Source organism: Geotrypetes seraphini, chromosome 10 (assembly GCF_902459505.1).
Source record: "Geotrypetes seraphini chromosome 10, aGeoSer1.1, whole genome shotgun sequence".
In the NCBI taxonomy this organism is placed as follows: domain Eukaryota; kingdom Metazoa; phylum Chordata; class Amphibia; order Gymnophiona; family Dermophiidae; genus Geotrypetes; species Geotrypetes seraphini.
The window spans coordinates 1,850,152-1,870,747 of record NC_047093.1 but is presented as its reverse complement, the minus strand read 5'-3'; the positions used below and the strand labels follow the sequence as shown (position 1 = coordinate 1,870,747).

Sequence of the window (20,596 nt, the reverse complement as noted above, 5' to 3'; positions counted from 1 at the left end):
AACATTTTAACTCTTTTTTGGTAATACCATGGTATAAGGCATTGCCATAATCCAGACAAGAATTAACTAGTGAATGGATTAAAATATTTAAAGCCGATATGTCAAGAAATTTAGTTAGAGAGCGTATCATTCTTAAACGATAAAAACATTTTCTTATAACTGTACTTATATGATCATGAAAAGTGAGAGATTCATCCAAAGTGATACCTCCAATGTGGCTGTGAAACCTATCTCCAATGTAATTTTCTATTAAAACACCTTTCTATACTCTGTAATACAGCCTGCCTACAGTCAAGAGGTGGGAGAAGGAGACTAGCAATAACTGCCCAATAAACCAGCTGCAAGACTTAGGGCTAGATTCACGAAGCCTACCTTTGCCAGGCGATCCATGGCTGATCCGTTTACAAGTCTTCTTGGGCAATTAATTCAGCAAGCCTCCTTATGCAAATTAATGCACTCTGAGGCACGCCCGCACAGTCACTGGACGGATCGCTGCAGAGCAATCGGGACCCATGTGTGGACCATCTTATTTCCCTTAGATGGTCCGCGCATGTGTTGGCTCTCAGCACAAGCATAGGAGGGAGAGGGGGTTCAAGGAGGCTATGAGCTATCTTAACCCCAGTGATTTACTCTCAGCAAGAATTATCATGGTGAAAATATTTGCAGACAGCTGTTAGAGAGCGCTCTGTGGTATCCAAGAACTCTATATTTTCTTTATACATTTTCCAAATGTGCCTCTTGTCTCTAAAGCGAAATGATAATGCAAGTTATATGTGGAGAGCATGGGGAGGACTCGAGTCAATAGGGCAAATATTTATGCCTGTACTTGTAACAGGGAATGCCGACATGCCTGCCCCAACACATCCTGATCTCCGATCACCTCTGACCCTGCAAATGACGTGAAGGAGATCAGCTGGTGGCGAGAAGTGTAGCCCCGCTTTTAACCCGCAGGTTAAAAACATGGGCTCGCAGCGGGGCATGGCCAAAGAGAGCAGGGCAACATTGGGGAAATGGGGCAGAGAGGCAAGGGGAGAAGACAGGAGAGTAGCAGAGAGCTGGGCACTTTTTGGATAGTTTCAGGGCTGCAGGGCTGGGATTTCAGGCAGAGAGCAGGACAGTTGGAAAGGCGGTGAGCGACTGGTCCCCAGCAGACACTTCTTTTGATCGGCCAGCCCAGTCGGTATTCCTGAAGTTTTCTTTTGTGAATCGCTTCCTTCCTATATTTGCATGCAATTCCCCCTCATTTGCATGCGCAGATCAGATCGGGCAGGAATCAGATCGGGAGTACGATTAGTGAATGGGAGCATGGTCGCAAAGTGATTGCAAACTGATTGGTACATGAATCAGCAGATGCTCAGACAAATGGTTCAACAATGAACTATTCCTACTCAAAAGACAATGCAGACTAGAAAGAAAATGGAGAAAAAGTAACCAAGAACACAGAAGAGCAGCATGGAAAAAACTAAACCAACAATACAAACTAAAACTAAAAGAAAAAAGAAAGACATACTACACAAACCAAATAGGCATGGAAGCCCAAGTCACAAAAAAACTATTCCAATTACTAAAAGAACTCACAGACACCAAACCCTACCTAGCCAAAAACGACAACCCTCCACCTTCAGCCACCCTTTTAGCTGAATACTTTAAAAACAAAATTACAACTGCCAGGACAAACTTCGCAGGAACCACAATCCACCTAGAAGAAATCACAATGCCCCCCACAGAAAAAGAATCAGCTGTAGCAAATAGAACCTGGTCCCACTTCTCCAAAATACAATGGTCCGACCTTAACAAACTACAAAAAATATAGCCATGCAGCTTGCGACCTCAACCAATGCCCTCCATACCTCCAGGCTAAAATTCCGCAATCTCCTCATGCAATGGATACAAATCATGCTCACAGATGACCTTTTCCCACAAGACCTCTCCTAAATCGTCACCACGATCTTAAAAGACCCAAAAGGAGCAATAGATCAACCATCCAACTACAGACCCATAGCCTCAATTCCACTATATGTCAAGCTAATGGAAGGCCTCGTAGCTAAACTCCTCACCAACTACCTAGAAAACCACAGTTTGCTTCACCCTGCACAGTCTGGATTCAGAACCAATTTCAGCACTGAGACACTATTAGGCTCCCTTCTGGACACAGCTAGACAACACCTCAACACAGGCAAAAAAATGCCGATTATACAACTAGATCTCACCGCAGCTTTTGACCTGGTAAACCATGACATCCTGCTACAAATACTAGATACAGTAGGAATCACAGGCAAAGTACACACATGGTTTCAAGGATTCCTACAATCCAGGACCTATAGAGTAAAGACAAACAAAGAAAAATCAGAACCATGGTCCAACCCCTGTGACGTACCCCAAGGATCGCCATTATCCCCAACACTCTTCAATCTCTACATTGCATCCCTCGGCACCTGCCTAGACATAATAGGCTTAATCTCCTATAGCTATGCAGACGACATCACCATTCTCCTTCCTTTTAATTAGCCAACGCCCACCATGTCAGACACACTACACAGAACTCTAAAAACAGTGGCAATATGGATGAAAGACCACAAACTAAAACTGAACTCAGACAAAACAAAATTCATACTTCTAAAAAAAAATAAATAAATAAAACCCCATCCATAACAAACCTAGTAATAAACTCAATCACATACCCCATTCAACCCACTCTAAAACTTCTGGGAATGACGATAGACCGATGCTACACCATGCAACCACAAATCAACAAAACAATACAGAAATCATTCGCGGTCATGAGAAACCTAAGGCAAGTTCAAAAATTCTTTGACAGAAAACAATTTCAGCTCATGGTCTAGTCCCTAGTCCTAGGTCTCCTTGACTACTGCAACATCCTATATCTCCCCTGCCCCGCAACAATGATAATACAACTACAAACAGTACAAAACACAGCCCTGAGACTAATCTATTCACTAAGAAAACACGATCACATCACCGAGGCACACCTCGACTCACACTGGCTCTCAATTCAAGCAAGAATATTATTTAAATTCTACTGTCTATTATTTAAATCCATAAATGGTGACAGCCCAGCCTATTGAACAACCGCCTAATCCAAACTACCACAACCAGACACAGGAGAACCCAGACAGCATTCACATACCCTCCAATCTGAGACATCAAACAGAAAAAAAATGTACGATGGCCTTCTAGCCACACAGCAGCAAAACTAGACCACCAACTCCCCAATCTACTAATCTCAACCCCAGACTACAAAACTTTCAGAAAAGAAATAAAAATCCTGCTATTCAAGAAATCCATGAAGACTAACTAACGCCATATGAAACATTGCCACAGCGGTGGCATATGTAAATTGTCAAGGGGGCACAAGAAACGCTCCCTTGGGCCAGGAAGTTTGCGTGCTGTTTTGCTGGGCAGTTACATCTTCTGTCTCTCTTGGCGGTGCACGTGGCCAGAGTCAACAACATATAGGCAGACTTCCTCAGTTGACAAGTCCTGGACCTGGGAGAATGGTTCCTCTCGCAGAAAGCGTTCTGTCTGATCGTACAGTGCTGGGGTCAGCCCCAGATGGACTTGATAGCTTCAGCAGAGAAATCAAATATCAAGCGCTTCTTCAGTCAAAGAACAGAGTGTGGAAGCCTTGGTTCAACCCTGGCCAGCTCATGATCTCCTTCATGTGTTCCCTCCATGGCTTCTGGTTGGTTGGGTTATGTGCCGGATAGTGACGCATTCCGGCCTCATGATTCTGGTTGCTCTGGAGTGGCTTTGCCACCCGTAGTATGCGGATCTCATTTGTCTTCAGTGGGACAGGAAGCTTAAATTCCCTCTTCATCGCAACCTTCGGGTCCGGTGCCTATGGAGAACCTACAGCGCTTTGGTCTTACAACATGGCTCTTGAGTGCTCAGCCTTGATGAGGCACGGTTATTCAGATGTGGTTATCTCAATGCTTTTAAAGTCCAAGAAACCCTCAACTATGGCTTCTTATGCCAAAGCCTGGAAGGCTTTCCAACAGTGGTGTGATAAGGACCACATGGAGCCTGAGCGGGCTCCCATTTTGGTGGTCCTGCCCTTTCTTCAAGAAGGTTTAGATAAAGGTTTAGCGGTGGCCTCCCTTAAAGTTCAGGTAGCTGGACTTTTGTGCTTCAGGGCACGCAGGGGTTCTAGTTAGCTTCTGCTCATCCAGATGTTACCCAGTTTTTGAGGGGGGGGGCTCTTGGTTTGCATCCTCCTTTCCCTTCGTGGAATCTTAACATCATTCTATGGGATCTTGTGGAAGCCCCATGGGGCAATTAAAGGATGCTACTCTTTTGGATCTGATGATCAAGACTGTCTTTCTGGTTGCCATTGTCTTGGCATGGTGTATTTTGGAGCTTCAAGCTCTTTCGTACTGGGAATCCTTTATCCAAATCATGGACATAGGAATTGTTCTTCATACTGTACCGTCCTTTCTACCTGTCAACAAGGAGGTTCATTTGCCTGTGTTTCATTCCTCAGGCTCTAAGCAAAAGGATCAGATCTTGCACAAGCTGGACGTCAAAAGAGTCTTACTCCATTATTTGGAAAGGACTAATAATTTTCGGCTGTCTGATCTATTTGTCTTCATTGCTCCATCTTGACATGGTTAGCCGGCATCTAAGATGGTATTTGTTTTTTTACTCTTATTGGGCACACTTTTGTACCAATTACTAGTTCACCAATTTCCTTCTCCTTCTGTAACTCTATACATACTCATATCAGATGGTATGTCAAAGTTCATTCAGTGGTACTGCACCATTTATTCTTTATTTAGAGGCCAACTCTCCCTCCCTCCCTTTCAGTTAAGCTAGGAAATCCCATCTAAACTAAAGCTTAACTTTATATACCGGGTCATCAACCTAAGGAAGTTTGACTCGGTTTACAACAATTAGATAAAAACTAAAGAAAGTTTACAATGATTAAATAAAAATTAAAGAAAGCAATAGCAAAAGTTTCAAAGAGATTAGTTTTCAAAATGTTTAGCAAAAAGAAAAGTTTTTAGAAATTTATGGAAAGATTGGAAAGAACTGGGGCTCCTCAGAATTAAGGGGAGTTCATTACCTAGTTGAGAAAGTTTGAAAGCTAGAGATTGACTGAAGATCTTAACTCCTTTAATTCCTTTTCTAGAAGGAAGGGAGAGTTTGAATTGTTGGATGCCTCTTGCAAAGGAAAATCTGTAAGCATTCCATAATAAGGGAACGAGGGGAATAAAAATGCCATATAAAATTTTGAAAGAGATGCAAGCACATTTGAATTGAATTCTAAGATAAACCGGGAGCCAATGAATACTCAGGAGCAAAGGGGTCACATGGTCAAATTATTTTTTCCAAAGATTAGCTTCACAGCAGTATTCTGGATTAATTGTAATCTTTGGAGACAGATCTTTGTGATGCCAAGATAGATAGCATTGCAGTAATCTAGTCAAGATAATATGATTGATTGGACCAAGACAGAGAAATGTCGATGTGAGAATATGCTGCCTGCTTGTCTTGGGATAAAGCACAGTTACTTACCTGTAACAGGTTTTATTCAGGGACAGCAGGCAGATATTCTCACAGCCCACCCACCTCCCCTAGTTGGCTTCTTCACGTGGGCATAGAACTGATGACCTCATGAGCTGGCATCGGGTGGGAAGACACTCACGCATATGTGGTGCAGGCAGTCACAAAGCTTCATTGAAGCTTAAAGTGACAGTACACTTTTCACTGTCCGTATTGGGCTCTGTGGATGACGTCACCCATCTGAGAATATCTGCCTGCTGTTCCTGGATAACACCTGTTACAGGTAAGTAACTGTGCTTTAAGGCTTCATCTCAGTCATGGCATAAAAGGGTTAAAACTAGGGTTGAAAGTAGATGAATAATAAGCTAATGAATGATTAGATGCAGGAGAGAGTTTTTTTTAAATGAGAATAAGGTTGGTAGTACACAAATGTGTAATTTATTGTTTAAAAGCACTTAATATACTGCTAAATGAGGGTATGCCCAAAGTGGTTTACAATCTAATAGAGAAAACCTCACTTTAATTTATGCCCTACTAGGTCAATGCCACGATCACCGATTCCAGCTGCTGTGAAAAATGAAGCTGAGACACAGGAGGTAGCTGTTGTGGAAAGACCAGCAGCGTATTTAGATCCAGTTAAACCAGATGAAGTACCACGACCAATCAGAAATGACCCAGGAAAAGTGCCTAAATGGCTAAAATTGCCAGGTACATAAGAATTGCTATACTGGGATAGATCGAGGGGCCATCAAGACCAGTATCCTGTTTCCAACAGTGGCCAACCTAGGTCCTAGGTATCTAGCTAGATCCCACATAGTAAAACAGATTTTATGCTGCTTATCTTAGGAATAAGCAGTGGATTTCCCTAAGCCATCTCATGAAGTCAAATCCCATCAACCCATTCACAACCATCCAATCTGGCACAACCAGCCAAACTACCCAAAGCAACAAACCCCCACCAACCACAAAAAATCTACCCAGAACTAGGCCCATTCCAAATCCCGGTGATAAACACCAACCGCAAACCACACAAAAACCAGACCAAAAATGGAAACCTAAAAAAGATTATATATTCCGAAACTTCAACCCCAACCAACTAAGGAAACATCACTGGATACTATCTAAATACCTGCTCTGTGAGAAACAAAGCACACATAATAAACGACTGGATATCGCAAACAAAACCAGATTTCCTATTCCTTACAGAAACATGGATGATCTCAGACACAGACATCATCATGAAAGAAATGTTACCCCAGGGATACAAAATACTCCCACTATCTAGAAACTGGAAAAAAGGAGGCGGCCTAGCGATCATACTAAAAGAACCCTTTAACTACACTCAGACTCCAAAACATCAGAAAACCTCGAAATACTAACCTGCAAAATCACTAACGCCAAACTAGAAGAATCACTGACTACTACCCTATTCTACATCCCACCCAAAAAATGGTCAAATGCAAGAGATGAATTCTTCGAATTCCTAACCGTAAACACACTAAAAGGATCATACAATCTACTCCTGGGGGACATAAACTTACACCTAGAACAAAAGGGAAAGCCTGAAGTAACCGAAATTACCAACTTCCTATTGTCACTGATTTTCCAATTCCAGACACAGAGATAACCCATGATAAGGGACACAAACTGGACTTAATCACTTTCTCTCAAAAAGAAACCCTCGACCCGAAAATACAATACTACACAGGGACCTGGAAAAAATGCATCTGGTCAGACCACTACATATGCAATTTCAACCTTCATTGGCAAATAAAGAGTCCACAGCTGAAACACAAAAATAAAAACACAAAAACTATAACCAGTCGTGATACCATAAACCCAACAGAATTCTGAGCTCAGTATGAGCTGAGCTACACCCCACCACCAACGAAATGCAGGAATTTCCAACAAGATGGGAAAAGTTCAGTAAAGACCTCCTAGACCAAATAGCCCCATACCAAACATACAGAAAGAAAGATAGACCACCAAACGAATGGTTTGACGTAGAATTACTAACCAGCAAACAGGAACTAAGAAAATTGGAAAGAATCTGGCAAAAAACAAACAATGAAATAGACAGGATAAACTGGAAACAAATAATAAAAATATACAAAAACCTGATCAAAGAAAAACGCACAATACACTACGCACAAAAAATTGATTCAACAAAAATAAACAGTAAAGAATTATTCAAACTGGTAAAAACGTTAACAGACAACACAAATTCTGAAAAAGGACAATGAGAGCCCCCCATCTGCTCAAAAACTAGCTAACTTTTTAAAAAAATAAAATCGCTGACCTAAGAACTACTCTTCTCACACCCACAACCAATACACTTCAATACCTTGAACCCCATGATCAGGTTCCCAGAGCAGACATGAACTGGGATCACTTCGAATTCCCAAACTGGCACCAGTTCCTAAGTTTATTCAGCAAATATACCAAATCTAACTGTCTACTCGAATGTTCCCCTAAACTCATGACAGCTGCCCCCCCTGAATTCAAAATGGAACTATTCAATTGGTTAACAACTGCCCTTACAAATGGAACCTTAAAGAAGGATATGGGACACATACTGATTAGAGAATGACATGGGGAAAAAATCTGTCCCCGTCACTGTCCCGTCCCCGGCCCACCATCCTCTGCACCACCGTTCCCTTCACCGCCCCGTCACCGTCACCGCCATCCCTTTCACCGCCCCTGCCATCCCATTCACCGCCCCGTCACTGTCCCCGCTGCATCCATATAAGCCTTAGTACTGTAATATTTAGCTTATTCCTTTCTTATAAATCAAAGTTCCTGCTGCTGAACTAGAGAAAGAGATGTTCAGCTGGCAGGGCTTTGTTTATAAATTTTTATCAACACAACTAATATACTACTTTATCCTAAAGCAAAAAATAAATAAATAGAATTTTTTTTCTACCTTTGTTGTCTGGTTTCTGCTTTCCACATCTTCTCATTCAATTCCTTCCATCCGCTGTGTGTCTTCTCTCTGCGTCTTCCATTTGCTGTTACTGTGCCTCTCCCTTCACCCCCCCCAATTGGTCTAGCACCCATCTTCTTCCCTCCGCTCCCCCATAGTCTGGCATCTGTCTTCTTCCCATTCTGTCTTCCACATTTCCCTTCAGGGTCTGTTCCTCTCCACCCTCCTTCAATGTCTGTCCTATTCCTTTCCACCACCACCCTTCCCTCCCTCCTTTACCATCTGTTCCTTTCTACCACCCTTCAGCTCCTCTCGTGTGGCCTATCTATCTACCTTCCTCCCTCTTATTTTCATGGCACGTTACAATGTAATTTGTGCAAGCCACTGGAGCCTGCAAGCTCGGTCCCTGTCCCATCCCCAGAAACCATCTCGCTTCTGTGCTCCTAGTTTCCCCATTTCTAATATCTCCCCTATGTATCTGCCATTGCCCCCCCCTGTGTCCATATACCATCCCCATGGCATGTCCCCTTTATGTCTCTGTCCCTATGCCCCATGCACATAATTTCCCCTCTTTCTGTTACCTTCCTGTATCCAGATTTCCCCTATCTTCCTCTTCCATACCAGTGTGTCTCTTCTTTTCAACCCCATCTAGCTTTTTTCCCTCTTTCTTCCTCCCCCCCCCCCCCTGCTTCTAGCATCTGGCTCACCTGCTTGTCCTTCCCTTTCTTTCCTGCTGTGGGTTTTTCTTTCCATCTTCGTCCCCTTGGCCCAGAATCCTTTTCCCTTTCACTCCCTCCTTCCAGTTTGAGCTGGGAACACGGGCGATCGCACAGTCCACGGAGCCCCCACCCGCCTGCCTAATCGATCCTAGTATTTAGCCAGCTCTCTCCCTTCTCACCTTAGTTTGCAGGCTTTCTTTTTCAGCGACCTGCACGCTTTCCCAAAGAGCCGCGCACACGCGGCTGCTCAGTGTTCAATCTTCTGCTCTGCTGCAACTTCCTGTTTCCAGTTGCGTCAGAGCAGAAGATCGAAACTGAGCAGCAGCGAGTGCGCGACTCTTTGATAGCGTGCGGGTCGCCGAAAAAGAAAACCTACAAACTAAGGTGAGGAGAAGGGAGAGAGCTGGCTAATCACTAGGATCGATTGGGCAGGCGGGTGTGGGCTGCGGGGACCGCGCGATCCTTCATGCCTCACTGCGGGGACAAGACCATTCACCGCTCCACGGGGCGGTGAATGGCCTTGTCCCCGTCCCCGCAGCGACTGCTAGTTTTCGTTCCCCGTTTTGGCGGGTTACCCGCGGCTAAACGCGGTGGCCGCAGGTAAACCGCCACCGTGTCATTCTCTAATACTGATTACTCCTATCCCCAAAAATCAAAAAACCTCAATAGCTCTAACAACCAATTACAGACCCATAGCAAGCATTCCCCTTTTCACTAAGCTACAGGAAGGATTGGTCAACCTACAACTAACGGACTACATAGACAAATTTAACATTCTCAGTGAACACCAATCAGGCTTCAGAAAAGGATACAGCACAGAAACTGTCATAGCGTCCATACTAAACCAACTCTATGAACTTTTCAGCAAAGGCAAAAGCGCTCTGATTCTGCAACTAGACCACAAAATCGACCTAGTAGACCACAAAATCATGCTACTGTGCCTAGACGCAATAGGAATCTCGGGAAAGGTAATGAAATGGTTCCAAGAATTCCTAACAAACAGATCCTACCGAGTAACCAGCAACGGAAATTACTCCAACACATGGGAAAACCCTTCAGGGGTACCTCAAGGCTCCCCTCTATCACCCACATTATTCAACATCTACCTCGCATCCTTAGGTCACCTTCTACAACAACTAAACCTAAAACACTACATATACGCAGACGATATAACCATCCTAATCCCCATAACTGACATCACAAATGAAACTAGAGATAAACTCTCACATACTATGATGGAAATCGAAAAATGGACCACCAGTTTCAAACTAAAACTAAACACAGAGAAAACAAAAATCTTCTTGGCAAGCCCCAACGGCAAAATAACGAAAACTTCACTAAAAATAAACAACCATGAACACCCAATCTCCAAAACATAAAAATACTGGGTATCACTCTAGATCAGTGTTCTTCAACCTTTTTACACCTATGGACCGGCGGAAATAAAATAATTATTTCGTGGACCGGCAAACTAATAAGACTGAAATTTTTAAAAACCCCATTGCCGCCCTGTCCTCGTGAGCTCGGTCCCGTTAACCATCTGATCCCATCCGCACAAGCCTCAAATAGTTATGATTTTATATTGAACATATTTTATTAAAGTATAAAAAGAAACAATATTCTGTACAATTGTCATTTTATAAATATAAATAATACAGGGCAAGGATCAACAAAACCCCCGTCTCCCCTCCCCTTCACATATATCCCCTCTATCAAGAAAACTAAATAAGCCAAATTATTACAGAATGCTACACAAATATCATGCTAACAGAATACCGCATTCACACATGGCAGGAATGGTGTTAGGGGGAGTGCAACTAGGGCAACTGCCTCATAGTGACATAGTGACATAGTAGATGACGGCAGATAAAGACCCGAATGGTCCATCCAGTCTGCCCAACCTGATTCAATTTAAATTTTTTTTTTTTTTTCTTCTTAGCTATTTCTGGGCGAGAATCCAAAGCTTTACCCGGTACTGTGCTTGGGTTCCAACTGCCGAAATCTCTGTTAAGACTTACTCCAGCCCATCTACACCCTCCCAGCCATTGAAGCCCTCCCCTGCCCATCCTCCTCCAAACGGCCATGCACAGACACAGACCGTACAAGTCTGCCCAGTAACTGGCCTAGTTCAATCTTTAATATTATTTTCTGATTCTAAATCTTCTGTGTTCATCCCAGTCTAGTCAGAGAGAGCCCTAAGCCAGCTGGAAGCTAAAGACGCACTGCCTGGGCTTTGCACTCCCCAGTTATGTCTAACATGAGCTCTAGCAGGATACATATTTTAAATCTGATATATTCTAATCACAAGATAGAAATAAAATTATTTTTTTCTACCTTTTGTTGTCTCTGGTTTCTGTTTTCATCGTCTTTTCACTCTCTTCCATCCAGCGTCTGCCCTCTGTCTCTTCAATCCAGCATCTGCCTCTTCCATCCACTTTCTGCTCTCTACCCCTCCCCTTCCCATATGGTATCTGCGTTCTTTCTATGCCCCTCTCTCCTACACCAGATCTAGCATCTTTGTCCCTATTTCCTTATTTTTCATCTGACCCACCTTCCCAGCATCAATCTCTCTCTACCTTGTCATTCCTCTGTCTCCCCTTTCCCTCATCTGATCTCTCCATTCCATCCTGACTCCTTCCCCTCCTCTAATCTCCCTGCCAGCTGTTTCCTTCCAATGTTCCTCCTCCCTTGTCCAGCAGTACCTTCTCCATTATCCTCCCCTTATCCAATAGTAACTCTCTTCCCTTCCCCTTCTCCCCTTTCAGTAGTAGCCCCTTCCCCTCCCTTGTCCAGGAGTACCCCTTCTCCCTTTCCTCCTCCCCTTATCCAACAGTAATTCTCATCCTTTCCCTTCCCCTTCTCCCCTGTCAGCAGTAGCCCCTTCTCCTCCCTTGTCCAGGAGTACCCCTTCTCCCTTTCCTCCCCTTATCCAACAGTAATTCTCATCCTTTCCCTTCCCCTTCTCCCCTGTCAGCAGTAGCCCCTTCTCCTCCCTTGTCCAGGAGTACCCCTTCTCCCTTTCCTCCTCCCCTTATCCAACAGTAATTCTCATCCCTTCCCTTCTCCCCTGTCAGAAGTAGCCCCTTCCCCTCCCTTGTCCAGGAATACCCCTTCTCCCTTTCCTCCTCCCCTTATTCAACAGTAATTCTCATCCCTTCCCTTTCCCTTCTCCCCTGCCAGCAGTAGCCCCTTCCCCTCCCTTGTTCAAGAACCACCTCTACTCCCTTCCCTCCTTCCCTCTCCAGCATATGTTTCCTCTATGTAGACTAGCGGCAGCTCTGTGTGCTTTTAACTTCGGCACACAGTTGCCCCTAAGCAGTATTTTAGCGCGGTTTCATGAGGCAGCCTTGGGGCCTTTGGTAGGCCGGCCCGCTTCGATGATGCGATGTGGGCCGGCCTACCAAAGGCCCCAAGGCTGCCTCATGAAACCGCGCTAAAATACTGCCTAGGGGCAGCTGTGTGCCGAAGTTAAAAGCACACAGACCTGCCGCTGCTTTTCTGGGGGTGCGGAGACATACGCGGCAGGAGTTGGTGGTGGCAGGCAGGAGTGCCGGCATAGCGACAGCAACAGAAAGTTGCACGTCAGCTGACGCCGGCACCTTTTGCTGCGGCGGGGTCCTGAATCCTTTGCGGACCGGCAAGATTTTTTTGCGGACCGGCATCGGTCCACGGACCGGCGGTTGAAGAACTGTGCTCTAGATACTCACCTAACCATGACTGACCACACAAACCTACTGGTGAAGAAATGCTTTTACATGATGTGGAAGCTAAGGACTATCAAAAAATACTTTGACACAACATCCTTTAGATTACTGGTGCAATCGCTGATCCTATCCACCCTAGATTATTGTAACATCGCCTACCTAGGCATCCCCAAAAAAACAGTACAAAAATTAAGATTAGTGCAAAATACTGCAGTTCGCTTGATCTTCGGACTGAAGAAAAAAGACCACATCAGCCCCTATTATAAAAAATTACACTGGTTACCAATGGAGGCACGAATACTGTTCAAATTTGCATGCATCTGTTACAAACAAGTCTGGGGCCTAGCACCTTCCTACTTGCAAGCACACTTCACTTTACACAACCCCACACGTACAACCAGAAACAAAAGCATCTTTGCATATCCAAAGATCACAGACTGCAAATACAAATCCTTCCTAGACAGAACCTTCATGTTCCAAGCAAACAGACAGCAATCCTGGCTGGGAAACCACATAAATAAAGCCGAACAGACCTACAACACATTCCGAAAATCAATTAAAACCACTCTATTTGACAAATTCCTTGCCTAATTAGATGACCTCCCTCAGATATTCTTTCCTCTTACACCCCCAATGTATTATGTAACTCCTTCTCTCATGTATTCCTTCACTATGCTTCCCTAATTATTATGTAACTTCTTCCTCTCACACTGTGTAATTCGCTGATTGTCCAGCCTTCTTTCTATGTAAACCGCCTAGAAGTCAATCTGACTATGGCGGTATAGAAAAATAAAGTTGTTATTATTATTAATTTATGTTTAAATGATTTTTATTAAATTTTTCCTGAAAAATAGTTACAATGAACCAATATAAGAATACAGTGTAGTTCCCACAGCAAACACTTGGTTCTACCCCCACACACATCCCTCCCAAATACGTCATTCAATCCTGCTAATCAAATCAGAATATCTCAAGTACAAATGCATCAGGTGTTCAAAATTCTACTACATGCATGTGGCGTGAGATTTCTCCAGAATGGTTCCCAGATAGCACAAAATCTGTGACCTGCAGGAGAGTCCAGATCATGGAGTCCTCGATGTTCCAAACATGCTTGAAAGATCAGCAAAGATCGCTACTGAGCCATCGAAGGCGCCTCTGGTGTCATCCAGGCCAGAATAGCTTTCTTTCTAATCAAAATTGCTCGATCCACAAACGCTGTCATGTTTTGAGATTGCATAGAAGTCATCATATATTGTTCAAATAGCATTTATGGTGTAGGGGTCCAGCTCCGGTGCCAAATAGTCAAAATATATCTGGCCAAAGACATCCAGAATGCAGACACCAGCGGACACGTCCAGAATTGATGGCCCAAAGATGCATATGGAGAAGAACATTTAAAGCAGCAATGTTTAGGACTAATGCGCATCCAAAACGCTTGAATGGGAGATAGACGCAGCAAGAATTTATGTTGTAATTCCCAATGAGTAATGTGGGTCAATTTCAAGGACTTTTTCAACACTTTACTAATATGGGATGTGGAGATAGGTCAGTGGCCCAAAGGACTGCCAATATGTCTTAATTTATTCAGTTTTCTATACCATTCTCCCAAGGGAGCTCAGAACATTTATATGAATTTATTCAGGTACTCGAGCATTTTCCCCTGTCTGTCTTGGTGGGCTCACAATCTATCTAATGTACCTGGGCAATGGGGGGATTAAGTAACTTGCCCAGGGTCACAAGGAGCAGCGTGAGTTTGAACCCACAACCCCAGGGTGCTGAGGCTGTAGCTTTAACCACTGTGCCACACACTATGAACTTCTCATTAAGGAAATTATCCAAACTTTTTTTAAACCCCACTAAACTAACTGATGTCATCATATTCTCCGGCAGTGACTTCCAGAGTTTAATTACACTTAGTAGCTTCGCTGCATGCCCCCTAGCCCCAGTATTTTTGGACAGCGTAAAGAAGCGATTCACATCTACCCTTTCCACTCCATTATTTTATAGATCTCTATCATATCATCTCTGTGCAGTCTCTTCTCCAAGCTGAAAAGCCCTAGCTGTTTTAGCCTCTCATAGGAAACTCATCCCATCCCGTTTATCATTTTTGTCACCCTTCTCTGTACATGTTCAACTACAAATCTCTTATGATAGATTTGGGGTCCTTTTAGTCCTCTGGTAGTGCTTCACTTGTAATTGACAAACAATAGTTTGCTTCTTCCTGAAAGAGTGTGTAAAGCATCTACTATTTTTAGTTTAACAAAAATCAAAATCTCAAAGCTCCATATGGTATATAACAAAACTGTTTCAGCCTTATGTCTTATCATTTTCTCAATCCATAGAGAGAGAGAAGAGAAACTCTCCAAATATTTCATCTGTAGTAAAAAAAAAAACTAACTCATGTAATGCAACTTTAAATAGTTAATTGACACCCTTTCATAACAAGTTCCTTTAAACCAGTGGTTCCCATCCCTGACCTTGTGGCATCTGTCTTGGATTTTAAACTATCTTTTTTTTTTTTTTTTTTGCCTCTGTCTGCCTCAAAACCCCTCGATTTTGCTCAAAATTGACTGGGATGGACTCTTCAGACCTTTTTACCCCTGTATCATTTCAGGTTTGTGCTGGATGGCTGGTTGAGGAACATCCATGTCCTGTGTGCAATACAGCATGCAGGAGCCTCAGGCTCAACCTCCTCCATGGCTGGGAATCTGCAGGAGGTGTATCCCTAGGGGAGGAGACTCTTTCCAAGATCCTCTGAATCTTTATTAGCCAAACACAGTCACGTGGGAGGGCACAGAGCTCAGGATGACCAGCAGGGAGTCCTTGCCAGGGTCAGTGAGAACCCCAGTACAAGGCTTCACCTTGGATTTTGTAAGCCTTATGTGAAATGCTTATATGAACTGCTGAGGGTCTTCAGCATCTGTTAGCAGTGAACCAATGGTGGTGGCACAGGGATTTCCCAGCCCCGACTAGACAAAAATGCAGACTTCGACCAAGAAATTCAGTCTGTCATAAACTGGAAGGATAGCAAGTCTGATTCCATGCCACTTTTAGCCCAGGATGAAGTCTCCCTGGCAGAGTCTGCTTCTGTGCAAAAAGACAGCGGTCAAGAGGTAGTGACGACCCTAGATCAGGAAGCAGACCCAACAGTATGCCACCTGTTCAGGGCCTCTACACTTTCGAGCGTTATTTCTACTTCGCTGCAACAGTTAAAGCTGGAAGTCCCACCAGCTTCCTTTTCACAGTACTCAGTTATAAGCAGTTCTTTGGCTCTGACCGCATCTTTTCCCTTGCATCTGGACATCACTAAGCTGGTCATTGACCACTGAGAGTCACCAGAGGGTTCCCTTCGAGTAACTAAAGCTATGTTCAAGCTGTATCTGAAGGTGCCAGATTTTTAGCAGCTGTTCAGCCAAAAGTGGATTCACTGGTGGCACAGGTCACTAAATGAACTTCCCTGCCTAGTGAAGGAGGGGTGCTGTTAAAGGATCCTCAGGGCCGCAAAGTGGACTTGCTCCTCAAATGTCAATTTGAAGCTTTGACCCTAGGGATTAAGGCGGCAGCTGTATCTTCCTTTGTGACACGTGCTTGTCACACTCACCTGTCTTGGGCCTCAGACCTGATAGATGGGAAGGCTCCTCTCTGGGGTGAATTATATTGCGGATGCTCTGTATGATCTTTCAGTGTTATGTGCAAGATCTTGGCCTATGTTATCTGCACCTGATGGATGCTCTGGATCAGACAGTGGATAGGAGATGCCTCTAAAACTATGCTATGCATGGTTCCCTTTCAAGGGCAACTGCTCTTTGGCAAGAGCTTAGATAACCTGATGGCTGGTGTGACAGTCGCCCCAAGTTCTTACTGGACTGCAGACCCCAGGCAGTCTGGAGTTTGGGTCAGGGCAATTTGAGGCTCCCAAAGATTTTGTACATATTCATGAAGCTAAGATGACGCAAAGAGTCTTTCAGAGATCACATCAGATTCAGCAGGGGCATGAGGCAGTAAGCCTTAGGCTCTTGCCCCTCACCAGCCACTAAGAAAGCACAGTAACGCCAGACTTGGGACCAATCTCTCCCAGATAGGGGGCAGACTGTCGGCCTTTTGGTTGATCTGGTTTCAGCGATATTGTAGAAGGGGTAGAAGGAAAGTTTTGCCTTTTTGCGGATGATACCAAGATTTGTAACAGAGTGGACACTCTGGAGGGAGTGGAAAACATAAAAAAGAATCTGCAAAAGTTGGAAGATAGTCTAATGTCTGGCAACTCAATGCAAAGAAGTACAGAGTGATGCATTTGGGAAGTAGAAATCCAAGGGGCATGTGTGTGCTGAAAGGCAAGAGGCTGATATGCACGGATGGGGAGAGGGACTTTGGGATGATAGTGTCTGAGAATCTGAAGGCGACAAAGCAGTTTGACAAGGCGGTGGCTGTAGCCAGAAGGATGCCAGGCTGTATAGAGAGACGTAACCAGCAGAAGAAAGGTGTTAATGCCCCTGTACAGGTTGTTGGCGAGGACCTACTTGGAGTACTGTGTTCAATTTTGGAGACCGCATCTGACAAGGAATTTAAGAAGACTTGAAGTAGTCCAGAGGAAAGCGACGAAAATGGTAAGGGGTCTACGCCAAAAGAAGTATGAGAAGAGAATGGAGGATCTCAACATTTTTATATCTTGATGAGAGGAGGAACAGGGTGATATGATAGACATTTAAATATTTGAAAAGTATTAATATAGGACAAGATCTTTTCCAGAGAAAGAAAATTGGTAAAACTAGAGGACATAATTTGAGGTTGAGGCGATGAGCACATGCATCAATTTAGTGAACCTTTGCTACTCTCTGCCAGCCTCATTCCCTGAAGCAAGTGTGTTCTGAGGAGTAGCCTAGTGGTTAGTACAGTGGTCTGAGAAACAGGGGATTTGTGCTCAATTGCTACTGCAGCTCCTTGTGACTCTGGGCAAGTCACTTAAATTACAAAGTTTCTCATGAGAGACTTCTAAGAAAATATAAAGAGTCATGGGCTAGGAGGCAATGTTCTGTGGATTAAGAATTGGTTATTGGGTTAAATAGTGGAATGCCGCAGGGTTCTGCACTGGGTGACCAAAATGAGAAAGGGTTTGTGGATGCTATTTGTCTCAATAATTTTACCATTAGGGCTTTAAGACTCCAAATGTTCCATCACCTACTCATGGGAGCAGAACTGAGTAGCTCAACTGATAATTCTTGCTGATCATCTCATGCAGCTGAGGATACAGGACTGCACTTATGCCTGACTTTGTTTTTTTTTTTCCAGCAGGAAAGAAGTGAATGCTGCGTACAGTTGCCTGAAAGACTTCTGAAGGGTGTGCATTGTAGCTTTGTCCACAACTGATTCCTACTTATTCCAGCTTCAGCCGGCCTGCACTGTGTTGTGGTTTAATAAATTTTTATCTCAGCTCGACTTGATTGATTTATTTCATGGACATGGATTTATTTCATGGACATGTTTACATTGCTTTTGACCACTTTTTCTTTCTGGAATCAGAAAATACCAGGTATCTCTCCATCACTCCATTCTGCTCCTGGATCCAGCATTTTCCTCTACCTCCTGTGCATCTCTCGCTCCCTCTCATCCACCCCCATGTCCACATCTCTCTTTCTTCCTTCCTTGTGCCCTGTCTCAAATCTATCTATTCCCCTCCATGCACTATGTCTCCCTTTCCTCCCTGTGCCAGCATCTTTCCTTCCCTTCACCTCCCTTCCTTCCTATACCACCAACTTTCCTTCCTCTCCTCCCCTGTACTCTTAAGGCTTGCTTCTTCGGGCTGCCTGCCGCTAACCCAGAAGCCTCTCCTCTGCTGCAGAGAGACTTCCGGGTTAGTGGCAGGCAGCATGTGGGAATTGCTGCTAATACCGCAACTGGAAGATACTGACATGGTGCAATTCTGTGCAGAATTCCACTAGGAGTAAATCAGACTAAATATCATGTGCATAAAATCTATAGCTAATATCTAGCTCCCTCAAAACACAACCCAGTGATACCAAATAAAGATGAAAAAGCATTACTGAAACTGCAGATCTCTGTGGAACTCTTTTACAAATTGGCATAATTTTAGAAACAGTACCTGCCTTGGGCTTACCTGGGTTGAGAAACCTTGAAGTATCAACAACAACAAAAAAGATTTACATAAGCTGGGCAATAAGAGCAGAGCCTTTTCTGCTAAGGTCAAAGCCACCTGTGTTTAATTCTAACTAGACAGTGTTCTCTTTACACAAGACTCCCAGGGCTTGTTATGGTAGAAAGAAACAAACCTTTGGTGAGTGCTGTAAGGTCTTTTGACTACATGAAAAAGGTAGTAAGACTGAACATTCAGTGTCAGAAGGGCCTAGTTACTTTAGTATGTGGTTGTAGGAGAAAGCTCTGAAAAAAATCCCACTCTGGTTGGTCCCACCTTCTAGCATCTAATCTAATAAAAGTTTAAGCCGCACATGCGCACTCTTACCTGCATACTCCCGTTTTCTGTGCGCTGTAGGTCCCCACAGGTAGGAGTGCGCATGCGCGCTTCCACGCATCTCTCCCAAGGCGGATGTCAGCTTCGGGCGGCGCGGAGGCTGTTGGCGCCTGCAGGCCGCAGCGGCTTGAGGCGGCTGTCGGCGGAGGGCAGACACGAGGTAAGGGGTTCTGCTGGACAGGGGAAGAGACAGGGGTGTAGAAAAAGGAAGGGAGGCCTACTGCTGGACGGGGGAGCAGGAAAGAGGTGCTGATGGACAGGGGAAGAGACGGGGGGAGAAAAAGGAAGGGAGGTCTGCTGGACGGGGGAGCAGGAAAGAGGTGCTGGGAAGAAAAAGGAAGGGAGGCCTACTGCTGGACGGAGGAGCAGGAAAGAGGTGCTGATGGACAGGGGCAGAGACGGGGGGGGGAAGAAAAAGGAAGGGAGGTCTGCTGGATGGGGGAGCAAGAAAGAGGTGCTAGGGGGGAAGAAAAAGGAAGGGAAGCCTACTTCTGGACAGGGGGGACAGGAAAGAGGTGCTGCTGGACAGGGGAGAGATTAAAAAAAGGAGAAGGGCTGCTGCTGGATAAGGGGAGCAGTGAAGGGGTGGTGGTGGACACAGGAAGGTAAAAGGAAGGGAGAATGTGTGGACAGCCGAGGAGAAAGAAAGACAGAAATACAGAAGGAGAGAGAGAGAGAAAGAAATAAAGACAGACACACACATATATTCTAGCACCCGTTAATGTAACAGGCTATAAGACTAGTCCTCTATAATAAAACCCTAAGCGCGCATGCGCACTTACAACATCATGATCCCTGCCTCCGTGATCTGTAGCTCCGTGGCTGTGTTCAATTTGCGGTGCGTGCAGTGGTTTGCCACATACATGGTTTGTCTCCTGCGGTATGGCGGTGAGGACAACGGCAGGAAGGATGTCCTTCGGCCTGGACGTGGCGGACAGGGTGCGGATGCTGCGAGGCATCTGGCTGTCGGAAGAGGTCGAATGAATGAGTCCTATGCTGGTAAGAATTACACGATATAAGGAAGTGGAAAAATGCTGCTACTGCTGCACAGGGAAGTGGAGGGAGAGAGGGAAAGGGGGCTGCTTTGGGGGGAGGGGTGTGTTGGGGGCAGACAGCAATCTTGGTATGGGGGGCCACGGAGAGACAGAAAGAATGACAAACGGGGCCAGAGAGACAGCCAGCCAGGGGCCAAAGAGAGAAAGCAAAAAACAAACAAACCGGCCAAGGAGAGAGACAGAAAGAT

At 44.6% G+C, this 20,596-nt stretch overlaps 1 protein-coding gene across 4 annotated transcripts in view; it reads left to right on the top strand.

Moving 5' to 3' along the window:
• Positions 1-18,302, top strand: part of ASPSCR1 (ASPSCR1 tether for SLC2A4, UBX domain containing) — a 170,234-nt gene extending 151,932 nt beyond the window's left edge. For 2 of the 4 annotated variants that reach the window (XR_004540796.1, XM_033960227.1), the window contains 2 exons: positions 6,062-6,231; positions 18,159-18,302. Coding sequence is in view for 2 of the 4 variants with exons in the window: in XM_033960227.1 (XP_033816118.1) it covers positions 6,062-6,231; positions 18,159-18,169 (181 nt within the window). In the remaining 2 variants the exon portion in view is untranslated. Of the gene's footprint in view, positions 1-6,061; positions 6,232-18,155 lie in introns of all 4 variants that reach the window. The other 2 variants (XR_004540797.1, XM_033960226.1) reach the window with 1 other exon arrangement.
• Positions 18,303-20,596: the final 2,294 nt, after the last annotated feature.